Consider the following 25486-nt stretch of genomic DNA (forward strand, 5'->3'; position numbering starts at 1 on the left):
AATTATGCATAACAAAAAGCCTGACGAATTTTAGCGTTAAATAATAATAATAATAATAATAATAATAATAATAATGTTGTTCTGATTACAGTAACATAAAGTACTAGGGTGTTGTACCGTGTTAGCCATTATGAATGTAGAGAAAAGCCAAGCAAAATGACACCTTTTATTGGATAACTAAAAAGATTACAATGTGCAAAGTTTCGAGGCAACTCAGAGGCTAGTAGCATAAAGGTTAGCGTGTCTTTCTTTCCTTCATACTTTTCCAAAGTCCTGGATTCGAACCCCAACCGTTCCCGGTTCCTGTCCCTTGGCTTTCTCGGGGTACTCAGGTCTCTTTCCACGCCTAAAACGCACGTAAACTACGCCACAAATTGTTCAAAGACCAAGGCAGAAAAAAATAATTGTATAAGTCTACTCCGAGGCAACAGTTAACACTAACCATTCAGTCATTATTGAACCTGTCATATCCGGTCCGTGTGGAGGGATCCTGGAGTCAATGTCTAATGGTCGTTAAGCAAGGGATCCACCCTGCAGGTGATTCCAGTCCATCGCAGGGAACGCACAAAGTGAAGTTACCAGTTAACCTGGTAAGAAACAATCCGGACGAAGCCCAGGAAATATTTATAAATGAATGAATGTGCAAACTCTACACATGGATTATGCCAAGTGAAGAGCAAGCTAGTACGCTTTGTGAATGCCACCCCACACGCTGCGCCACCTCACCGCCTGATCACCGTCATCATCGTCAAAACAAAACAAAGTCGTGACTTCTTTTAGGAGTTGTTGTTTTTACGAGATACAGTAGCATCTATCCATTTACATACCCGTTCATTCGAAATATAGAGTATAGCAATTATGCAATGGTAATTACCACACGAGTATGAGACGAACAAAAAATAACGAAAACCTCCAATGTTCCATTTAAAGATTTGAATGGAAATGGCAAAAGTCTTAGTAAATTGTAAGTCCGCTGTAATCTTCAAGCAGCTATTTCAACTGAAACACCATCTTCTTGAAAAAAAATTTTTTTTGCTTAGGAAAATTGAAAAGAGATGAAGGTGGGATAAAATAATTTAAAAAAACTAGCACCGTACTTTTTGTTTTTAGGCGTTATTTTTTTTTACAGTTTCACACTTAATTACAGTATATACATTTTAGAATTTAGCCTCTCCTAGCACCAAGCAGGGCAATTTAGTTTTACAAAACTTTCGACTGAATTCTGGATTCAACTAAAAAATTCACGGCAGAATACAGACATCAATACAGTGATTCGCTTGAAAGCTGTTGCTGCTATAACCCGATGACTCTTCGAGTTTCTAAAAATGTGTCTATGCCTTTCGTATGTCGTTCGATGCGTCAGATGTAACGTTAAAGCAGCAAACCTAAAACAGTTTGCAGTACGAAACTTGAAAATAATCAGTGCAAAGAATTGTTGGCGTTTTGTATAGACAGTAATGTATCAATTTTACTTTACTTCTGTTAAGGGATTTCGAAACCATGAACCTGTAACAAATGATCATGCATACTGCATTCAGATAGAAAGACACGAAGGGACGTTTAGCACCATTCGCCTCATAATCAATATTTCATGTTTCTATGCTGGCTTTTCTTTCTTTTCGGAAGACATACTGATCACTTTCCCCTTGACATTTGAACCCCGTAACAAGTCTGTCTGATTTCGACAACTGTCTTTCCAAAGCTTCTCCCCTTGATCTGGTTAAGTGTTACAAGCAGAGTGAAAGTGTTTTTCTTTTTTCCCTTTGGGCTTTGGGGGAGACCTTTTATTCACTGCCCTCCTATTGAGATTTATTCATTAGGAGCCTCTTGCTAATCAATTGCTATTCATGGCCGTTTTTCTCTCTCTCCCTTCCTAGGCCCATATTAAGCGGCGCAGATGCTGCGCTTTATTGCTGCTGGCTGGAAGAAACTATTAAAGTAGAGAGAGGCGGGCTAAACTAATCAATCATACTGACTAGTTTGTGTTGAGGACATTTATAAACCATATGGCACCGGGATGCTCGCAACCTTTTTTTTTCGCACTTTTGACTCCGAGATCTTAGTGACAGTCACTCGTTGTGAAGAAGCGGGAGGGACGGAATGCAAGTAAAGAAAACATCCCAAGTAAAGAAGGAAAAGGGCCCTTAAGGCCGTTTCCAGCCCCCCTTTCAAGTTCAATGAATAAAGCAGCAGAAGCCCCTTTACAACATTACACGTGCGGTTAAACATTGAAAACATTGAATTGATCGTTCCTAAATTAGAAGGCTTTTTCAATTTTATGCTATTTTTCTTTTTTTAAGTAAGCTACAAGTTATTTTCTTTCTTTTTAACCATCGTTGAGCCTACCTCATCACCGGACAGTGAGTAAAATGTGCCGATGTCTGTTTCGCTTTTTTATGCATGCAATAAAGTTGCTAACACAATATAGGACCCTCGAAAAACAAAGCAGACAAGCAATCGCAGTAGTTTACGTTTAGTAAGTAATTCGTCTCTTAATTTTTATTCAAAATATATACAGAAATGATGTGAGCCATCATTTTGGAGATAATTTGCTGGCTTACAGTTTGTTTTTTTTGTTTTTTTTACTGATAATAACGAACTGCTTGCATTGGTAATCCATTCTGAAGAGAAACATAAATCAAGTAAACATTTATGCCAAAGAAATACTGATATAAACACCAGGCCATTTGTTTGTCTGTAAACACACATTTCAGAATTCTCTTACATTGACAAGCTATTTAGAGTTTTATCCCTTCCTGACCATAACAATAAAAAAATATTTTTAAAATTAAAAAAGAAGGAAAAATTAAATTATGTCCTCCTGCAATTTTATGGGTTTGCAGGAATTTGTAGCAGCTACGGTTAGAGTTTATGGCTTCATGTACACCCCAAAATTGGAATTAAAATTATATATATATATATATATACATATATATTTCTTGATTGCACGACGTTTTCTGAAAATACTCAATGAATAAAATGCATGATATATGTACACATACATGGCTGCTGCTTTCATTAGTTCTGTGTGTCTCTGTGAACTATTGTTTTTATTGTTTTGGACAAAATTCATTTGATTTGTATTCCATGGATAATTTTGGTTTCATTTTCAAACACGTTAAAATGAAGTTCTTCATTCTTTTCTTTTTTTTTTCGTTTTTAAGCACATCTAAACCATTTGTTTCCTTTTTAATATGCTGTACATAATAGTCCTTTTAAATAAATAAGATTCCACTATTTAAACCGGTGGAGCTTGTTCCCCCAAAATAGAAAATAAAGCAAGCAAAGGTTTAGAGTCTGCATTTTGAATTTTGACATCCCATCCTACACACATCCCACCCCCCCCCCCCCCCAACCAAAAAAGTTTTAATCATCAACTTCTATTTCTTCGTCCTCTTCTGAGAACTCATCTGTGGTTTGGTCTCTGGATGAAGACTGAGGAGACTGTGGAAAGACTCCAAGTCCCTGTGATGAGGGAGAAATACTTGGGGAGATAGCCCTTCGAGTCTGCTTTGGCTCTTCCAGGTCCCCCATGGATACCAGCTTCTCCAGTGCATGGGCTGGGATCTTCTTCAAGGACTCCACATCTGCCTTCATTTCCTCTAAGTCCCTCTTAAGTTTGGCTCTCCTGTTCTGAAACCAGGTGATTACCTGGGCATTGGTAAGCCCCAATTGTTGGGCTATCTGGTCTCTGTCTGCAGGTGACAAGTATTTTTGGTATAAAAACCTCTTTTCCAGCTCATAAATCTGATGATTTGTGAAAGCTGTACGGGACTTTCTCCTTTTTTTTGAGGCCTGTCGTTGGCCGAAGGCATTTGGATGCTCCCGACCTTTCATACAGAGAAAGAGAAAGAGAGAGAGAGACATGGAGATGAGAAATAAAAAACAATTATTAAACAACAGTTTCAGTAACATCAAAATTCTTTTGCTATAACAATCACACTATCATATTTTACAGAACATGTTTGAGCAGTTTATTTCATGTCAGATATCTAAAGTTAAAAAATATTGCACTATAGTTTAAATAGCTATTTTAATTTGAAGGCAAAAGCATACAAACAATCTTTTCCTACTTTATGTGGAACATTTGTCATACATTCTCACATTTCGCTAATACAAAGCTATGAATATTTCAGTGTTTTGGTAAAGTACATTAAATGTCAAGTGAGCAGTCTTCTTCCTATAAAGCAGTTCTTGCATGTTTTAAATGATTGGCAAAAATCAAATCAAATTTAAATTAGAACAACAGCATATTAGTAAAACTTTTGTTATGGTGATTAAGATGAAGGAAACATATTACATTTAAACTGTATTTTGTTCATTACATGTATAATGTAAAAAAAACATTTCAAAGCATAATATATTGTTGCATATAGTGTTGAAATAACCAGTCGATAGTAAAGAATGGTGATTCAGAAATGCAACTGACTAAGACATTTTAGATATTTGCTAAATGTTTTGCATAAGGAGGCCTAACTACACGGTTTATTTTTCAATAATAATTTGCAAGTATAGCTTAGAAATGGCTTTTTAAAATTTTGCAGTATGGGAATTTGCTTTCAGGTGTGGCACTCCTATAATTTTGCAACATTACAAAAACACCATTTTTAAAGCTGAATTTTATTTTCAAAGCTATTACCAGTCCCCTGAAAGTATACATTTTTCTATTACTTGAAAATGCCCCCCTTGATAATGAGCTAGTAGTGATTAATATCATAATACAAATCCTGTAAAAACATAGTGTATGCAATTGCAAAGAATGTCAGCTTTTAAAACGCAAAACTTCATACTACATTTATAATTTCTCATTTTCCTGTGATCTATTTTTAAACGGTATGATTCTGAATGCTACTGACATATTAAGAAGCAAAATTAATAACTAGACGATGGCACTAAACCTTTCTAAATATTACATGGCGCTGTCTGCTGCTCTCTGAGGCGGTCCTAAGTGAAGTGCTTGGAAAAAGGGAAACAACATGCCGATTAAGACAAGTCGAAAATAATAATAATAATAATTATTATTATTATTAAACGGTTTATCAAATATGATCTCTTACAAGCAATAAGCTTTAAGGACAATACTTAGAAAGAAAAGCTTACCTTCAGCGGCTTGGATGACGCTCACTTCGAGTCCTTTGAAAGTTTTGCTGGCCAGTTCCTCCAGGGCGCAAAGCGGAGAGGACGGTGTTGTCACGCCGTTTCGCGGAGCCCCGGAGCCACTGACTTTTTCCAGGACCCTCGGCGGACAGTGACTGGACGTAGATTTCTTGATCGAGGGTTTATTTAAAATATCCTCAATGCTAAAGGGCGTCAGTGGCTTGTTGGAGTTAGCTGGTGGTGGAAGCTGATCCAAAGGACCCCTTCTCCTCTCTTCGCTATTAGATTGCAATAGAGATCCTGCCTTCATGTCTTTAGTGGAGGTCATCGCAATTCCAGGAAATATGCACAATGTTTTTATTTTGTTATTGTTCAAACGTTCTTACGCTTGTAGGCAGACTTTTTGCCACTGAAGCTGTCCGATCGCCGATTTCTATTTAATGTTTTGTCCACTGTTGTCGCACTCGAAGCTTCAGTGCCAGTCTTCTAACTATTTTCCCCGAAAATCATGTTTCAGCTGGTGCCGAAGCGATGCAAAACGCCACAATTGTATTCCTCTTAAGAACAGAAACGTTCTTTACAGGCACTATCCATGAAGATCTTTTGAAGATATAACGGTCCTGTCCAAGGGCTGATTTGCTACAGGGGACAGAAAAAACAGATCTTAAGAAAGAAGTAAAGTAAGCGATTGCTAACGAGTTATTGTTGATTGGGCGAAGATCAATTAGAGAAACGCTACACCACCTACTGACCCAGTGCTGAGAGTCTTAAAGGGCCAGGCCACATTAATTAATTGGGCGCAGGAATGGGAGGAGTTTTCGAGTGCTAGCGAACTTTAGTGAGCTCGCGTGCAGGGCTAAGGCATCTCCAAAGTCTTCTCTGCCATTAAGAAAACCACGTGCTTTTAATGGACATGTGGAGACCTTCTTCAGCGTGACGTCACACGTGACCAAGAGCTGTGTTGCCTTCGTTGCTATTAGTAAACTTTTAAAGTGAATGGCTCGGCTGTGGATAGAGGAAAATGAGGTATTAAGGCACGAATGAGACGTGTATGGAACAACGGCTTCTTCTTTTCTAATTCAATAATAATTTACTATTGATACTAACACACACAACTAGATAGATAGAAAGAAATGAGGGGCACTAAACAATCGATAGATAGATAGATAGATAGATAGATAGATAGATAGATAGATAGATAGATAGATAGATAGATAGATAGAGTCATTCGACGTGCAATATATATTTATACAAATCAGTCTTCAGTTTTTCTTGGAGCAGAATGGTACTGGCAGCAACAGAAGCAAAGCACAGCTCTAACTCGGAACGTGGAGACAGGGCAGTAGGTGTAAACATCAGGTTTCATTCTTTTTGTATTATGCAATTGGTTGTCATTCATACCTGAACTTAACTGTCCTTAAACTATAAAACTCATTTTTTTTCAAAGTTACGCTGTTCAACAAACAAGAATAAGTATATCTAATAATTATATTCCAACCTATGAAAACAGTGATTGCTCATATCTTTCAAGGCGCTTTTGTCATCGCATGTTAGTGCTCGTTTGCCTGCGTCATTTTTGAAGTGTCTAAAATGGTTCATTAAAAAAAAACAGAAAAAATTATACTGCGTAAATTATTTTAAAAAATTATATTATGTAATTTGTTATCTGATCCGCAATGTAAACCTTTCTGTAATACGCCGTGAGACAATGTAAGAATTCATTTTAAACTTATCTAGAGCGTACACCTAAGCTTTTTTGTTATCCTTTATTTAGACAGCAATCCCCTGTTCCTTCTGTCCATAAAGTTCTTGCAACGAGAAACCTCTTTAATAAGTGGGAAATAAAATTTGCACTTCCTTTGAAGGGGGTTTGAAAAACACGAGCATAATGTCTTTTTTACGCGTATTTGTAACGGAGTTGTACGTGGGAGATTGATCTGGACAGTTTTAAACCAGGTGAAACGTTTCATCCTACTCAACCTCTTTAAATTTATTGGGTCCACCGTATCCTTAATGCACCGTAAAAGTCCAAAACTTAGCCTGGGATTGATTACAGGGAAAAGTGGGGAATTCTGTAGGGGTTTTGGGTTTCGCCAAAGTGAAGTGATATAAAATCGTTTACAAATACCTCTCCAATAACGCAATTTCTGGTGGCAACTGGCCTTTTCTTTCTCTTCTGTCCGTATATTTCCGCAGTTCAGGCACTGTAGTTGAAACATCCTCGACGGATATATATTTTTAGATACGAAGTTTTGCATTTCCTTGACATTACAATCCAGACGAATAAAATTAAAATTTAAAGAGAGCTGAGTGCTCTGGCGCGTGCCTAACAGCGTCTGAATGATTGGGGTGGTCGCATTGGATCCAGGGTGACTGACAGGTACGTCCAATCGTTCGTGTGACATTTGTCCATCCATGTCTCAATTGTTTTTAATATAACTCATTATTTCATCTTTTTAAAGAACAATGAAAATATTCATTCAAAACTTACATATATCCACCTTTCCACACCTTCACATTTATATTGTTGTAGAAATATAACGTGCAATATTAAGGTGTAGACTGTAAAATAAAAAACGACAATTATGTAAAATATTATTTAATGTAATTAAATGATTATTGTGACTAATTTCTATGTAGTATATAAAATTAATGTCATATAATGTTATAAACAAAATAGTATTGCTTAAAAAGTATTTTAGAAAAATTGAGACTGCCTATATATTCAAAGTATACACATTAATAAAACAACATTATTCATTCTCCCTTTTAAGCCGTACTACATTTTACTAGTTTACGAATCTGTTCATCAAAAAATGAATTACCGAAATCATGATACGTATTCATAACTTACAAGCTTTACATAATCATGGATGACTTAAAAAAATACATCAAGTTGTCTATTGCTTTAATAACGAATATTGAAGCAGCGATGGCATTTTAATAATAAATATGAGAATTCTTCTTGCATGATAGTGCGTGCTACTACTCGCTGTATTTGAATCAGTCTGTATATTTTTGTCAGCATTTTAAAGAATATAATAAAATTAAAACAAATAACATCAGTACAAGTTCGGCAATACTATGCAAAACTTCATACATTTGTCACGCTCGACTTTAATTCTTCAAAACCCTTCGTACTTTTTTTTTTGCGGCTCGTCATTTTACCTTCTGCTCTTCACTACCTTTCAAGATGATACTTCTTAGGATATATATATATATATATATATATATATATATATATATATATATATATATATATATATATATATATATATATATATATATATATATATATTCAGTATTTCATCTCTCATTCACAACGTTTAACATCACAGTCTTTGACAACTGTGCCATTATTGTACATCATTGTACCATAAATAATTTAAATTCTAAATGCATTTCTTTTCATTTTTCACTGACACGTGATGTAAAGATTTGGAAATTAAGGGTGACATATTTTCAGTTTATTCCCTAGACTTAGCTGTACTTGTCAGTAAAGTGAATTATTTTCCAGAATAGATGGAATTTAGTGCAAGAACAACAAACAAGAGAGAAAAAAACGGAGTCAGAATTTCTTCTGATTTCCTTGTGTTTTAATAATCGATTGCAGTGATAGATGTCCCCTTTACACGAACCATTAGAGATGAATAGACTCCTTACAGCAATTTCGCATTGTTTCTGCCAGAAATACCATATGGTGACATTCATGTAAGGACGAAACGGGGCCAACCTACATTCGAGTTATTACGCTAGCAAGGGATTCTGCTTGATGGAATTAAGAAATGGGGTTATGATTGCATTGACCATATTTTAAGTAAAAAAAACAAAAAAAAAAAACTGGCTTTTTAACCAAAAATAAATATTTTTGTATGTTAAGTCAAACAGATCCTTAGGAGTAGTGTGACTGCAGTGGGAAGAGACATGCTGCACGGTAAGTGATGCAAACACAGTACCAAAACATTACAGACGAGTAAAGATTTAGAAATGTATAGCTATATCGTTTTCAGATTAAATTCAGATTTGACCTGCAGATACGTTTGCTTTTCCATACATCTATGTATCTGCTGACTTTTCACAATTAAATATAAACTAGTCGTATATATATGTGAGATACGCCTATGCATTTTTTAGCATTTGTGACCCAAATAAGTAAGTGAAAACGACATGGTAGACTACATAATGATCTGTCATGGTTTTCTTATCATGTACTCAATTATTATTATTATTATTATTATTATTATTATTATTATTATTATTATTATTATTAGTATTAGTAGTAGTAGTAGTAGTAGTAATATTAGTATTAGTATTATTTGTGATCCTTTATAGGTTTATTTATGGGTTGAGGAGTTTAGGTAGATTATCAAATATTAATGTTTAGGTTGATCAACTTAAATGAAGTAGATTTTAGGTTGGTGTATTATATTTCTCTTGAGAATAAAATCACCCTGCAAAATATTTTCCTGTTATTTAAATATTTGCATTTAAAACTGTGAAAGATGCTTTAGAGACTATTATGTGTTAAATATTTGAACTTAAATAAATAACTGCTTTATTACATTGCTGTCTGCATGGCGAGGTATGCACTATAGCTTGAACTGCTGGTCTCGAGTCCCAGGTTAGTTATTTCTTTTAGGAGTTTGCACTTTTTCACCTTACCTGTAGTATTCTCCGGATACTCCGATTTCCTCCTCACATTCCAAAGATGTGGATTTCTGGTTAATCTGTGACGATGAAGTGGCCTTGGATGGGTGAGTGTGTGTGTGCGTTGAGTCTGGCCTACAACATGCTAGCGCCCTGTTCAATGATGGTTCCTCTCTTGTGCCCTTTGATGCCAGACGTACCTCTGGCCACGCGACCCTAATTTGGATTAAGCGTGTTCGGAAGCGGATAAATAAATAAAGTTTATAATGCGAGAAATAACAGCCTATTAAAGAATGCTTTGTACATACCTAAAGAACAAACCAGAAAAAGAGATTCATGAATTAATGATGATAATGATAGTGCTGCAATACTACTACTACTACTACTACTACTACTACTACTACTACTACTAATAATAATAATAATAATTTGCAATCCTATAGTTATTTTGTAAACGAAAGTATATTACTTTTTTATAATACAGGAAGCTTTGTGATTTTTCTTAGAGTAATGTAAACTGATAAACGAAGATCTTGTGGAGTGAAGTATCCGGAGTGTGTTTGCTTGCTTCGGATGCTGTTTTCCAGACTGGAGGTTTATTCTGGCATGTGTCGGTGGGGAGGAGCTTCCAACATTCACGTGGATAATAAAAACTGCGGCTGTATTAATGTGCATTGCTGCTTCTCGCAGAAATAAAGAAACGCTGACGCGGGTGTCAGGTATCCTGTTAATTTTGAATTATTTTTTAATTATACTTTTAAATTGAACTTAATCTTCTAAATGAAATACTGTTTTCTAAACTATTACCACATTTAATTTTCCATTCATGTATAAGCAGAAGTCTAAGGGTAATGATTAAAATAAATAAATAAATAAATACGTATACAGAATTCATATATGCGTCTTTTAACCAATAACACCAAAATCTGAGAAGAGGATGTGCGTCACTGAAGTCTCATTAGGTAGTTAGTCTGTTATTTGGAACACAGTGTAAGCGCCAGGTTCGTTCTAATTACGATTGATGGAGACACGTTCTTCACAATATCAAGCATTCTTCAGCGGCGTGGTGTGAAAGGGAGATGGCTTTTTGTCCAATTTAAACGTTAATTGGAAACAGAGCACCTGGCATCATTAATCATGGCTGCAGTATGACCAAGTAAACATGAATTTTTGTTTTTTTTTTCAGTTTATTTTTAACATAAGACTGTAGAATAATAATAAAAAAAACACCCAAATCATATATAATTCTTTCGTACTACAGTTTTATTGTAACTGTTTTATTATTTAACGTTTGTATCGATAAATCAGTATTGTCGTTTAACTGGTTTAATCGTAGTACTTATTTACTTGTTTTTGGAAACATTTACCTTTCAATTTTCAATATATATTTAAAAATCAGTACACAACACAGGGAAAAAAATGCAATATAAGTGAACTGCGTAGCTTTATTTTGCAGACTTTTTTAACTCGTAAATCATATTCCCAGAAATAGTAAAATGTCACCTACATACATTTTTTTAACGGCTATGAACACGTTGTAGGGTAGTACTCCACTTTTGTTGCTTAAGTTATTTATGGCGTCCAAAACTGACCTACAAAGGGATTAATGTTTAATTAAATTCTACACTCTCACATATATCTGATAAATATTACTGACCACACTATCAATTATCTCTTTCAATTAAATTATTACAAATAGAAATTATTACAAATAGAAAAGGCAAACTGAACATTTTTAATGCATAATCTATCTATCTAGGCATTAAATTAATTTTTTCAATATGAGTAATATGATATATGGCTAATCTGTTTAATTTTGAAATATAAAATTTCCGGTTTGGTTTACACATTATTTGTATCACAATATAATTGTTCACAGAAAAATTAACAAGATGTATATTGAAAGCGCATTTTTTTTTCAGTAATGAAAACGAATTTAACGTTTCATGAAAAGACAGATCATAGAGGACTTTTTGTTTTTACCTCTTTCTAATACACCTTTTTATTGATGTATGCAATTAAATTAAAACATGGTAACGATCATGATTATTATTTCATTAAGTTACATATATAATGCGCATTTTACTTAATTTACATTTTTTCGGGACGTTTTCTTTTGAGCAAATGGTTATTAACAGCTTCTTAAAGCGTTCAGAAACGTCTATGTACCATGTGACCGTTTCCTTGATGTGCCCGAGAATTAACAGCAAAAAACAGGTGCTGTTTCCCAGCCTGTGCTGGGTCTGCTTCTTATAAAACGCGCCTAAGGGCTCAACATCAACTAGGCTGCTTGTCCCTTCAGAGCGGCTCAGCCTTGTGACTGGCTGAAGCCTTTATCTAGCACGAATAAAATAGTCGTTTATGTTAGAAACGTTGCTCATGTGTTTTAATGCTCACCTTCCACTGTCAATACCAGTCAACTCACTAGAAATTTCAGTCTGCAACATTTGATTCTCTGCTTGCCGTTCTCCAAATGTTTACAGTACTGATCATTTGACTTGCGGGAAATGACAGCAAGATTTTAGCTGTTATATATCTATCATTGGATTATTTGCAAAACAGACACACGGTGTCGATTTAATTAAAATGGCGTGATTAATAGGTAAGTAGAGAGGTTAAAATCTAGATTTACTCCTTTTTGGCCAATGCAGACTTCACCAGACGTGCTTGTAGGAAATGTTGCCTATATATGCCGTGTTAACTTTATTTTATCACGTGGTTTAATCCCTGTGTACATTAAAAACCCACAAAGCATTAATGTATAACGTTCCTCGACTCAGTTTATGGACCAGGTTCATTATCATTTTGATAGATTGAAACAGGTTCTTTACTTTTAGTAATGTACGCTTTAGGCAGTTCTGACAAAATATACCGTGCAGAACGTTGGCGATAATTCTTCTTCCTTTTCTTCTTTATCAAAGTACCCGCATTGTACTTTTATTTTCTTTGACTTAGATGTCCCCATGGAAAATAAACAAAGGTCGCCGAGCGCACACCTGAGGACAGATGTGACCCTTGAGATCACGCGTGACAGCAGAGACGGCCACTAATTCTCACGTCGTGATATCTCACGCTTCAAATGAAAAATAACAGCAATAATGTGTTTGATTTAACTTTCAGCGGAATTCGATAATGTCAGGTAACTGATCCCAACCAGATTAGATAAAGTTATTAGATGTCAGTTAACAATTAAAATATTTATTTTATAGAATTCTGGTTTTCTGGAATTTACGTTACGCCTGATACGACTGGCCATTTTCCTAAGAACCTCTCAGTGTGCTTGCAAGACCTTATTCAAGGCAATGGTGGTATTCATTATACAAAAGATTTAAGCCCTTTTCAGAATTTTAATGTTAATTTTGAAAAAACGAAGGAAAGAAAATAAATAAAATTTTCTTATATAATTTTAAAGTTTAAAGGTTGCAATGCGTGGTTAACATTGGCTGCTGTCTGAAAAGAACGCTTTAATATTAAACCTCATTATCGGGCTGACAATACTGAAATGGATAAGTTGCTTCTGCTTCCAGCTGTTCTTGTTTGACACCAAGCATGGAGTTTATCCCCTGGTTAAAAACGGTTCTAAGCACACCTTCTCCCTCCCCATTTGGCCATGTCCCTTTAGTGCGTGTGGTGTGATAGTTGAGCTTTTTCTAGTCGCTCACTCATAAATGTTTGCCTTCTCAGCAGGTCACTCTTTCGGCTTCTAACAAGGCCAAACGGTTGCTTGACTTTTTCACCTCGGCAAAGTTCATTTTCTTCATGCACCTCTCAATAGTCGAACCCACAGGACCTGTGTTATCTGCGGGTAATGCCCTCCAGGGATTCTGCTCGTGTTTAAAGGAGAGGAAGTAAAACAACATTATAGAGGAGAAAGTAAAACAGAACGACAGGGGCTCATTGGTCAATTACATGGTAAACGACTCTGAATGTTTATTGAGGCCCATTTGACACTTTTCATGGGAGGTAAATTAACGTCTAATTAAATAAACTGTATTTATATATACGATGGTTTTTACTGAAACATAAAACTTTAAAAAAGTAACTAAGTTTTGAAACTAAGTGTGGACAATTCAGTTCATCCAATAGTATAATTTCAATGGTCTGGATGTATTTAAAGATTACAATATCTCGGTCAAAAAGCGAAGCGCGTGAAGTTTAAAATGGAAAGCTTCCATCTGGCGTGTCAGCCTGTGACGTTTTACCTTTTAACTTTTAAAAATTTAAATTTTACAATAGAACTACAAACAGTCATATTGACGACAGATAACGAACACGTACGACAAGGCAGCGCTCGTGTAGTTGTCGTTCCAAATCAGCAACCTCGAAGAAAATGAATCTCATTTGAATTTTATGTCAGACACGAATCACTTTTGATTTTTATACATATATGCAGTCATAATGAGAGACATCCCAAAGTGCTTTCACTGTTTGACAAGCAAAAGGAAAATGTGCACAACAAAAATCTTTCCTAAAGTGTGTAATTCATTAAGACGCTGCGAGTTATTGCGGTTGGATTCATCAGGTGTGAAACCTTTAGCGTGGAATTAACATTCACAAATTGTAAACACACGCGCACACACTCAGCAACACGTACTGTTCAATAATAAACGGCTTTCGACACATACCTGCGTATTCCTCCAAACAAACGACATGTAACTATGGGATTTGCTACCAAGTTAATTGTTTTATAATATTCTGTCTTAAAAGAATTGATTTGGCGCAAGTTTCATTAGATAACCACATAGAAATCCCATGGATTGTTTGTAACAACAAGCCTAATAATCGTGCTCATCATTGCTTTATTTGTGATTTGCCTCTGGTTTTCCAGCCTCCTGCTGTGAATAATTCGGCGCTATATTTATTTAGTGCTAATATTTATTATAATCAAGATGATATATAATGCTGTTTTCTGCGATGCAGCCCAAAAGACACGTGAAAACTAATGAAATAGTAAATAATGGCTAGTGGCATGTTATAATGTTTGCATTAGAAATTTTGGGATTATGGCAGGAGTAAAGCAATATTCTGTTGTTTAAAAAAAAAGCATACATTCATGAACATATGCGGTGTTTTTACCTACTCGAGAACTTACCAAATAAACAGATTAATCATTTTTAGAAATACTTTCTATACACTTCTGTATGCATCTCCACTTCATGGCAGACGGTGTTTGCAATAGTTCAATACAGCAGACAGAAAACATACTTCAAAACACTAAACATTTTTAAATGTTAAAAATTACAAAGAAGTGCGTTATTCGTATAAGAGATCCCAAAGTATCTGTAAACATTGAAAACACTCTTTAGGATATTTATGTACTGGAAAGCAGTTACTAATATAAACATCACATATTTGAACTTATATAAAACATGTCAACTCCCTCACTGAATGAATTTCAGATTTTGCTACAGCCCTTTTAATGAAGACGTGGACAGGGCGGCTTCAGTTCATAACTTGATTAGTACGAACAGTTAGACTTGTTGACTACATTGAGCGGTTTATTTTAATATTTTTTCAGCAAAAAGGAGAAGTAAACATGTTTCTTATTCTGATTCTACTTTCTTTTAACCTATTTATTTTAGAAGTTTAAGATGCCGTCCAATCAACATGTTTGCCTTGCTAAATTAAACAAAACATGTAGGGAGCGTCATTTAATACAGACAAAAGCACAAGAAAACGAGGTAGCAAAAATATGTATATAAAATACATAGTTTGGCATCTTAAAAGAAATTTATAGTTCATAAAAATGGTTCAATAATTTTAATTCAAAGGTCAGAAATTAGATATGATTCTTCTCGTTAACGTGGTTAGTGAATGCTTGACAAAGCATAAAGCAACGCAAAGTAAGGCTTTTACCTTCATTACCGATAGCCCTTCTTCAATAAATTACGGTTCTAATTTATACATATGAATATGTCCTCATGCACCATTCACCGACTTTCCGGACTAACTTTAATTAATACAGAGTGACACTCGCGAGCTCTGTTGGCACCAGTTCAGAGACAGCAATGAGTCCACTACCCACATGAAACGCACGTGATGACCTTATAACTTAACCTGGTCGGGAAACGAACCTGCGTCCCTGGAGATGAGGGACAACAGCACCGTGGCAGCTGTTCACTGTACTAAGCTATCCTAAACCATAACCAAGATCTTAGGACATAGTCCAATCTTATATTAAAGAAATACAGTATTACCAATTAAATATCGTTCATAAATCGATATATTTTAGTAGAATGTGGTTCCTTAACAATATATGTATACCAAAGTTTGAATATGCTAAAGAGTGATCATTTACATTTACTTTAAAATGAACATATAAGAACATTATTAAGAACCATCTTTGTCATGTCAATGACATGCAAATGTGTATTGATTAGTTCTGACTTAATCTAACACTACAATCTGTATTGACGTCCAAGGAATGAAGGAATTAAGTATCAGAAGGTCACCCAAAGTACTCTTGTTGCCACTTCTGATATACAGTACAGTGCAATGATGATGACACCCAAAGTGCTACTCAAATAAAGCAAAAGAATCTTGAAGTTTTACTTGATACCATCTAATAATTCAGATTTACCAGTTGCAAGATCTGCTGGCAAAATACATAGTATATATTTTTCATACCCACACTCTTAAAAATAAAAGTGCCATACTGGTTCTTCAGAGCATTACCATAGGGGAACCAATTTTAGTTCCCAAAAGAACCCTGAAGGTTCCAAAAAGAACCTTTATTTATTTAAATTCCTAACAGGCTCATGCATAAACAAGAATAGATGATAACATTTGTTAAATCCCAATGTCTTCATGATTTTTAAAGGACTCTTGCTATATACAATAACACAGACCGATTTCAGGTTATCTTGCTCTGCTGGTATACTCGTTTATAGCCCATTATAAATTAAGGATTTCTGTTTTCACCACATATTAGGAGCCTTTTCAAATCCTAAAGAACCAGTTTCATATGTAAAGAATCCTTCCAGGAATTATTTGGTTGTTTATCAAGCAATGGTTCACAACCCAATTAAGTGTCATTAAAGAACCAATATGTTAAGAGTGCTGTTGTTCATATTTGTACACTATAGACATCTGAAATAACTATATGAAGTGTGTCTCTCATCCATTCCATTAAAAAAGTAGTTTAAAGTTTAGTATATGTATGTAGGTTAATACAGTACTCTAAGCATTTTGCTTTACTGTTGAATACACAAAAATGTACAGCTGTCAACTCAAACTCTTTTGAAATGTTTAAATACAGATTAAGAAAATGTATCCCTCACATCAGTAATTTAATCTTCCTGGAAATCATATACAGTAGTCATTGATCATATTTTGGTCATCTCCAAGTAAGTAGTGAAGACTGAAGACCCTTACATTTACACTGCTTGAGTTATATCTGTGCAATCCTGCCTTCATTGGACAGACTAGTGCTTCTGCACTTTGTGTAAATTAATAAAGACATCTGACGTGACCTGAAGCCAAATGTGAATCATTTGGTGTAATAACAACATAAACATCAGTTTTTAAACCAGTACATATTCAAAAGCAGACCAGTAACCTTATTATCATAATAACACATCTAAAGACTAAAAACAGAGTTTACTGTTTTATATTCAAAAGTATGGAAAGTTACAGCTAGTACATTTTTATGACTTTGGATTTCAGTTTATGTATCACAAGCACTGCGAATAAAACACATTTTTGGATGTTCACTTGGATATCTCAGTAAATAATTGATACATTCCAACTTTTGAAGTACTGCTCAGAACTGGAAAAAGCTCTAAACATAGAAACATCTGAAGATAAACATAATATGTAAGTGATTAAATCAAACTATGAAACGGTTCTTTTAATGTATTTGAAAAATGGCTTCAGTTTATGATCAAGTTTTTCATTTTGCTTCTCAGATTTATGTAACGATTCTTCCTCACAAAATGCTCTCCTGACAAACTCGTACAGTTCAATGAAAAATATAGTTGACCTCATGTCAGATTTTCTGAATTTTTGTATATTTTTGGCTGACATATATCCACTTGAACAAGTAACCTCACGCTTTAAGATTTATTTCATAAATAAAGTTGAAATAAAGTCCAAAATCATGTGTGAAAACAATTGCCCCATAGATTCTGGCACTGCAATTAGCAACTTTAGCTTGGATGGTTGAGTTTCGCTTGTTGCAAGTCTTGCTATAATTTTGTTGACTTGTTTACATGTTTCTGATCTTTATTTTATCTAAAAGAGCTTAGGTTGCAAATTTAAAAAGGAATGTTGTAATGTTACTGCTTCTGGGGCACTCTTCACAAACTTGTGCTATATCACCCACTAATTTTATTCTTGGCATACTCCTTGCATAACTATATATATGGTGCCTGACATCTACAGGGGTGACGTTTGATTCCTGTAGAAGAGGAATGCCATTTAAACCTGACAACAGTGCAAACTCCAGATTACTGATTAAAGATATAACATTAAATAATACTTAATAGGTAGGTTAATTGATACAGACTTTCACTTCCAAAAGTAACCAGCTGAGGAAAGCCCATTATAACATTATAATCCTGGCTCAATCTGGCTTTCAAAGTTGCCCTACACCAACTCAGAGAAGATTAGGTTTCAGTCACAATTGTGCTTGTTTGTGTGACTCACAGCAGTTTGTCAATGGATGATCTTCTCAATTGCTAACAAAGATTTCCATCTTAAATCCAATATAGCCCTCATTAACTAACAGTTTATTTGATGTTACAATGTTGTCTTGAAGATTTCTGAGTGAGTTACAGTAATTGTTTTCCTGACTGTCTGATTGGCTCAATCTAGTGACCTTTCTAGCAGTTACTGGCAGATTCATCCATAGGAGTGGTTGCGGGTTTAAAATGTTTTTGTACTCAGGAAAATCAGTAATGTTAAATTAACTCTTATAGTGTTATAAACCACTAAACTGCATATATGGAAAAAGTGTTTCCATATGTACATTTTAGGTTGTTAACTTAATTCTTGCAAATTTTGCTTTGTAGCCTATTAGTACTTCCCAAGTTAGCATTCATATTACAGTAGCTGGTCATCCCCTGACTTTCAGGCCTTTACACATACCCCCAACCTGACTCTCACACTTGCACACACAAAAAGACTAAGCTATAGCAACCTGACTTTGCTGAGGTTTTTTTCTATGTTAACAATATAAAATTAAATTGCCCTAGCTTTTATTTTGATATGCTAAAAGAGAATCTACAACTTTCCAAAATAACACATTTTTAAAAATATAAATAAATACATACATTACAGTATTTTGCAGTATAGTGATATATGTATATATATATAGTATATATATATATGTATGTATATTACATGTATATATTTCATATGTCTCGAAAGTATGAAAATTCGAAAGTCTCAAAAAAATGATAGTAAAGATTGCATTAGCGCCAACAAATGGAAATTATTACTCAGTAAAATAATGGAACAGCAAAAAGAGATCAAATATATTGTTTGAATTTAAACTTTAAGTTGGAGACTTGTAGATCATCTAATTCATGTTGCCATCAGGGAAAAGTAGTGTTTCTTCCCAATGAAGAGGTGTATCCGCGAGAATGAAAAAATTTGTTGTTTGGTGAAAGTTAAATCCTGCGAGAGAAAATTTCAAGCCCCACAAGACAAGACTGTATGCAAAGAGATTTGTAAAAGTCCTTCCCACGTCTAAAACATTTACAACCACGCACACCGTCCAATCATTTCTCATTTGTGTGAATGCTATTGTCAGACACAGTTCGTGTAGAGAGAATGAAGCGATATTAACTCACGAGCAGTTATATGTTGCATTGACATGATATAATTCCAAACACAGAATCAAAAATTCAATGCGATATTGATGAAAAAGTAAAAGTGAAAAGAGATCAAATATATGGACATAGATGATATGGCAGAAGTATGTAGATATTATTTGGCTTTAAACTTTAAGTCAGAGACTTGTAGATCGTCTAATTCGTGTTGCCATCAGGGAAAAGTAGTGTTTCTTCCCAATGAAGAGGCCTATCTGCGAGAATTAAAAGATTTGTTGATTGGAGATAGTGAAAACCACATACACGAGTGGCAGAGACGCGAAGTTGCTGGCGCGTATCGCAGGCAGGGGGGTTGGCGAGCAAAGCAAGCAGGGGGTGAGGCCTCCTGGTATATATATTATATACACTCACCTAAAGGATTATTAGGAACACCATACTAATACGGTGTTTGACCCCCTTTCGCCTTCAGAACTGCCTTAATTCTACGTGACACTGATTCAACAAGGTGCTGAAAGCATTCTTTAGAAATGTTGGCCCATATTGATAGGATAGCATCTTGCAGTTGATTTGTGGGATGCACATCCAGGGCACGAAGCTCCCGTTCCACCACATCCCAAAGATGCTCTATTGGGTTGAGATCTGGTGACTGTGGGGGCCATTTTAGTACAGTGAACTCATTGTCATGTTCAAGAAACCAATTTGAAATGATTTGAGCTTTGTAACATGGTGCATTATCCTGCTGGAAGTAGCCATCAGAGGATGGGTACATGGTGGTCATGAAGGGATGGACATGGTCAGAAACAATGCTCAGGTAGCCTGTGGCATTTAAACGATGCCCAGTTGGCACTAAGGGGCCTAAAGTGTGCCGAGGAAACATCCCCCACACCATTACACCACCACCACCAGCCTGCACAGTGTTAACAAGGCATGATGGATCCATGTTCTCATTCTGTTTACGCCAAATTCTGACTCTTCCATTTGAATGTCTCAACAGAAATCGAGACTCATCAGACCAGGCAACATTTTTCCAGTCTTCAACTATCCAATTTTGGTGAGCTTGTGCAAATTGTAGCCTCTTTTTCCTATTCGTAGTGGAGATGAGTGGTACCCGGTGGGGTCTTCTGCTGTTGTAGTCCATCCGCCTCAAGGTTGTGCGTGTTATGGCTTCATAAATGCTTTGCTGCATACCTCGGTTGTAACGAGTGGTAATTTCAGTCAAAGTTGCTCTTCTATCAGCTTGAATCAGTCGGCCCATTCTCCTCTGACCTCTAGCATCAACAAGGCATTTTCGCCCACTGGACTTCCGCATACTGGGTGTTTTTCCCTTTTCACACCATTCTTTGTAAACCCTAGAAATGGTTGTGCGTGAAAATCCCAGTAACTGAGCAGATTGTGAAATACTCAGACCGGCCCGTCTGGCACCAACAACCATGCCACGCTCAAAATTGTTTAAATCACCTTTCTTTCCCATTCTGACATTCAGTTTGGAGTTCAGGAGATTGTCTTGACCAGGACCACACCCCAAAATACATTGAAGCAACTGCCATGTGATTGGTTGATTAGATAATTGCATTAATGAGAAATTGAACAGGTGTTCCTAATAATCCTTTAGGTGAGTATATATATATATATATATATATATATATATATATATATATATATATATATATATATATATATATATTGTCATGCACGTGTGCATTGGAGGCAGCTAAAGGATTTAAAAGGATCTAAATGAAAGTAATTCCACGGCAGACCAGGGGGTGGCGGAGTGCACTGACCTTTTTTCTTGCTTTCCTGCAGACCATTCACTGGAAATTCCACCCGGTCCTGATGACATCACTTCCAGCCTCGATGACATCACTTCCGGTGTAGAAACCTTCGATGAAGAGACTTCCAGTTCCAGCCCTTTTGAGGACATCACGTCCGGGTCCGAACCTATGGAAGAGGACCCTTCCGCTTCCGCCCTTGATAAATTCACTTCCCTTTCTGGCCTTTAAAGCCATCATATTGTACTAACCACATCAGTTCTGTTTTCCACTCCGTTTTGTGCATATTAGTGCTATCAATTTACCCTTTTTGCAGCCAGTGTATTTTATGCAGATGCATTCCTAATCTCCAGGAACTAATTTGATGAAATATACATTTAACCAATAGCACTGTAACATTTTTTGCCATTTTTCTTGAAATGTCAAAAAACATAAAGCTTTTAGTACATAATTCAACTTCAAATGCATTGCAGCCTACAAATGCTGAAACATCTACCTGCTTGAAAAAGTTAAACTGAGTTACAGGGGGTTCACAATACGTTAGATTCATTGGAAAGCCTGCATTTAGCTTTTTCCAGGTTAAAAGATAAGGCCTAAATGATAAACAGAGAAACATGGAGCTGTCCCCACATTGTATTGCTTACACCATTTATTTGGAAATATGTTTCTTATAATATGATATGGGAAATGTATAGTTTGTGGTCTCAAATATACTGTAATTTTAAAAAGATATATTTGAATTACATGTATTTTACATTATATTGAAAGATATAGCCACATAATTTTGGGTATATAGCAGTACATTTCATTTTTGTAAGACGTACCAAAAATTAGAAGGAAAGCTGCAGCAAGGACAATGTCATTTTGCATAGTTATCATTAAAAAAAAGCTGGGTTGCTTCAGCTTGGCCTTTGTGTGTGTGTGTTTGTGCGTGAGTGTGTATGTCCACAGTTGGGATAGAGAGAAGAACCTCTTCTTCTCTGAGTTGGTGGGGCAGGGGAACTTTGAAAGCCAGATGACCTAGGACTAAAATTTTATAATGGCTTTTCCTGTTAATTGAAACTACGGATGAAAGCACCAACAGACCATTATATCTGTGCAGTGTGTAGAGATGCAAGGAATATCAGATGAACAACTCTGGATTCTTTAGCTATACTGTATATGTCTATCTTGGGAGCAAGAAGAACAATCTATAGTGAATTGCACAGAGAGGGATGCAGTATGTAAATCCATTATTGCACATAGAATTTAAAAAGAGTTCTGTGGTCAGATGAATCATCCCTCACTGTGTTCTCAACAAAAGATACAGTAGTATGGTGCATATCAAAATAAAGATTATAGGACCTAATGTTTGCCTTTCACAATAAAGGTTTTTGAAGAGTTTCCTATGGTTTGGAATTATTTTTTTATGGTTTAGGCTTGCTGATTCCCTAAAAGTAAAATGTCTATAAATTCAAAACAAACCTAATTCTTTCTATGATTGAGAAATTTTGTAATGGTAATGGAATCTTTCAAGTGTAATACCTTTTTCAGCATGGTATGAGTGATACAAGAAAAGATTTGATGAGCACAATACTGATGTAAACCATACAGTATACCATGATGATCCTAGCTCTTAACCCAACTGAATAGTTTTTTGATATTCTGAGGAATCATTACCACACAAAATGTTTGAATTACTCATGAAAGAATGGTGTCATATTCTTCAAATATGATTCCAGAAACTTGCAGAATCTATAACAAATAGCACTGAAGAAGTTCTGGTAGGTTACGCACTGCATTTTTAAGACATTTTAACGTAGTTGCTTCAGTTATTTTATCTCTATGAATAAGTTGCTAAGACAGTAGATACAAATCTGAAGGCTACACGTTTAAAACATGGAACTCCCTGTATAATCCTGAGCCATCCACTTATACAGTGTTTGCCAGGTTTATTCTGATCCTACATGTTAAAGGAGGTAGATGTGTTTATTCAGCCTTTCTAAAATGATGCAGAGAAAACGTCTTTAGCGTCGCTGCCTCCTAGTTGAAATCCAGGCCCAAGGAGCTGTCTTTGTTTGTATGTTTTTCCAACATAGGCTTTACCTGCCATATCAGTTTATGTGGATTAGTGATTGTAGATGAATGTGGGTTTGTGAATGAGTGAGTTACGAGACCAATTTTATTTGATGTTTTGGGGTAGTCTCCAGTGCTGAAATAAGGAACAGGGATTAACTTCAATGTATGCTTGGTGTCTAGAGGTAGTTCATATTTAAATTTATCTAGTGGAGCCCATTGTGATTGTAATATTTATTTAATTTAATGTAGGTAGCAATTTATTTCATTTAGATATCCATTATGAGCTACCAGTAACATCTTAATATTTTAAAAATATAATAAAATTTAATATGCTATAAAACAATCAATAAGGATATTAACACTTTAAATGTCAAATTACCTTTAATGACAATTTATTCATGTTAATAGTGTAGTTAAAAAAAATTATAGATTGTTTATAGCTGTTTTATAATGCAGACCTAAAGTGATGTTTGAGCAAACACATGGTCTGGTTTACAAACATGTATAACATGTATGATTCGGTTTAATTCCTATATGCATGGGCTTTGTGGATTTGGAATTGACTTAAGAAGGTGTATCTCATGGTATACAGCAAAAAGTCAAAAATCTATAAATGGGCTCAAAACATGACATGACTTCCTTGCAAAACAGAACAATAGGGAGCAGTAATTGGAAACATTGCAACACTTCACAAAAGAGGAGTTAAAACAACTTATACGGGAGGTGGCAAAAAATGAAGAAGTGTTGTTTTCCAAGGCTCTTGGAGGCGCCACAGCATTTGTGCAGGAATCAGGTAAGCCAGGTTAACATTTAAAAAAAACACCGAAAAATCCACTTTTTAAATTTGGCTTTTTCTTAGCTACATTTTACTCCTACATGCATAGACTTAATAAATTTATTGTGGATTTGCAATAATCACTAATCTCTACTTTTCTCTGCTTTTGTTTTCAAGTTTTTCTTTGGTAGATTTTCTGTGGCAATTTCCAGCTGCCAGTGATGCTTAAAATAAGGCAGATACCCTAGCTTTTCACGAGATCCACTGCATTGAATCCTCTGGGATGGAGCCTTGAAACAACAAAGAACAACATAACAACATTTATGTTAGGTAGAATGTCCAGTGGGGACTGGGTGGTCTTTTGCCCTTGGAAACCCTGCAGATTTTATTTTTTATTTTTTTCTACAGCTTAAGTGCAGTTTTTAAAAACGTTTCTCTGTCTTCCTGGCCATCTGACTTTATCATTGTACTCATCTTTAGAGACTTACAATGCTATGCCTCACTGCTCAAAAACATTAAGGGAACACTTAAATCACACATCAGATCTTGATGAACAAAACATTCAAGTAGAAAATCTTTACTGGGTAATACTGTGTAATACGTTGAAAAGAAAATGACGTAACAACAGTGAATGTAAATCAAAATCACCAACCCATTGTGGTTTGGATTCAATATCACACCAAAAATTAAAGTCAAAAATTGAAATCACAGGCTGATTCAAGTTGTGTGAATTTCATCATGGCAACTCATAATGTGACTCAGTAGTGAATATGGCCACCACATGCCTGTATGGATCCCCAAAAATGTCTGCTCTTGATGAGACAGTGGATGGTGTCCTGAGGGATGTCCTCCCAGACCTAGATCAGGGCATCAATGAGCCACTACACAGTCTGTTGCATTATTTGACAGAATCAGATGCACCAATACATAACACCCCTGAGGTTCTCAATTGGATTCAGGTCTTGGGAACGTATCGGACAGTCAATGGCATCAATACTTTCATCAATCCATGGAACTACCTACACACTTTTGCCCCATAAGGCCAGGCATTATCCTGTACCAGGAAGAATCCAGGGCCCATTGCAGCAGTGCAAGGTCTGACAATGCTCTGTGCAACCCTCCAAGGCAGACCTGGGCATTGTACGGCCCTCGGGCCACATCTGGCCCTTTGGCTGTCCCTGACCGGCCCGCATTAGATCAATGGAAAATTAGGAATCAAACAATAATTACACATCATACATGTAAAACAACTGCATTGTTTCTTATTTGGAAGGCACCTTATGAATTTGTGTATATTTGTGCATGTGTGAGCGTGCGAGTGTATGCACCTTCACTGTAATGTGTTGGCGATCAGATGTTTATGGGAA

General features: G+C 35.6%; 1 protein-coding gene and 1 long non-coding RNA gene across 2 annotated transcripts; one reads left to right on the top strand and one right to left on the bottom strand.

The window, feature by feature from the left end:
- Positions 1-3366: 3366 nt before the first annotated feature.
- lbx2 (ladybird homeobox 2) lies at positions 3367-5858 on the bottom strand. Its single transcript, XM_039752812.1, has 2 exons — positions 5101-5858; positions 3367-3830 (listed from the first exon to the last, which is right to left on the bottom strand). Exons 1-2 carry the CDS (start codon positions 5423-5425, stop codon positions 3367-3369), a joined length of 789 nt encoding a protein of 262 aa, XP_039608746.1. The 5' UTR covers positions 5426-5858.
- A 187-nt stretch (positions 5859-6045) lies between these two features.
- LOC120528650 lies at positions 6046-22354 on the top strand. Its single transcript, XR_005633583.1, has 3 exons — positions 6046-6123; positions 8978-9031; positions 21321-22354. It is a non-coding gene; the product is annotated as an uncharacterized LOC120528650 (long non-coding RNA).
- The last annotated feature ends 3132 nt before the right edge of the window (positions 22355-25486 follow it).

This window comes from Polypterus senegalus, chromosome 4 (assembly GCF_016835505.1).
Source record: "Polypterus senegalus isolate Bchr_013 chromosome 4, ASM1683550v1, whole genome shotgun sequence".
NCBI lineage: Eukaryota > Metazoa > Chordata > Cladistia > Polypteriformes > Polypteridae > Polypterus > Polypterus senegalus.

Coding starts and splice junctions, on each gene's coding strand:
- lbx2 (XM_039752812.1), bottom strand. CDS start 5,425: ATGACCTCCACTAAAGACATGAAGGCAGGATCTCTATTGCAATCTAAT. Junction 3,831..5,100: donor CGTCATCCAAGCCGCTGAAG/GTAAGCTTTTCT, acceptor TCTGTATGAAAG/GTCGGGAGCATCCAAATGCC.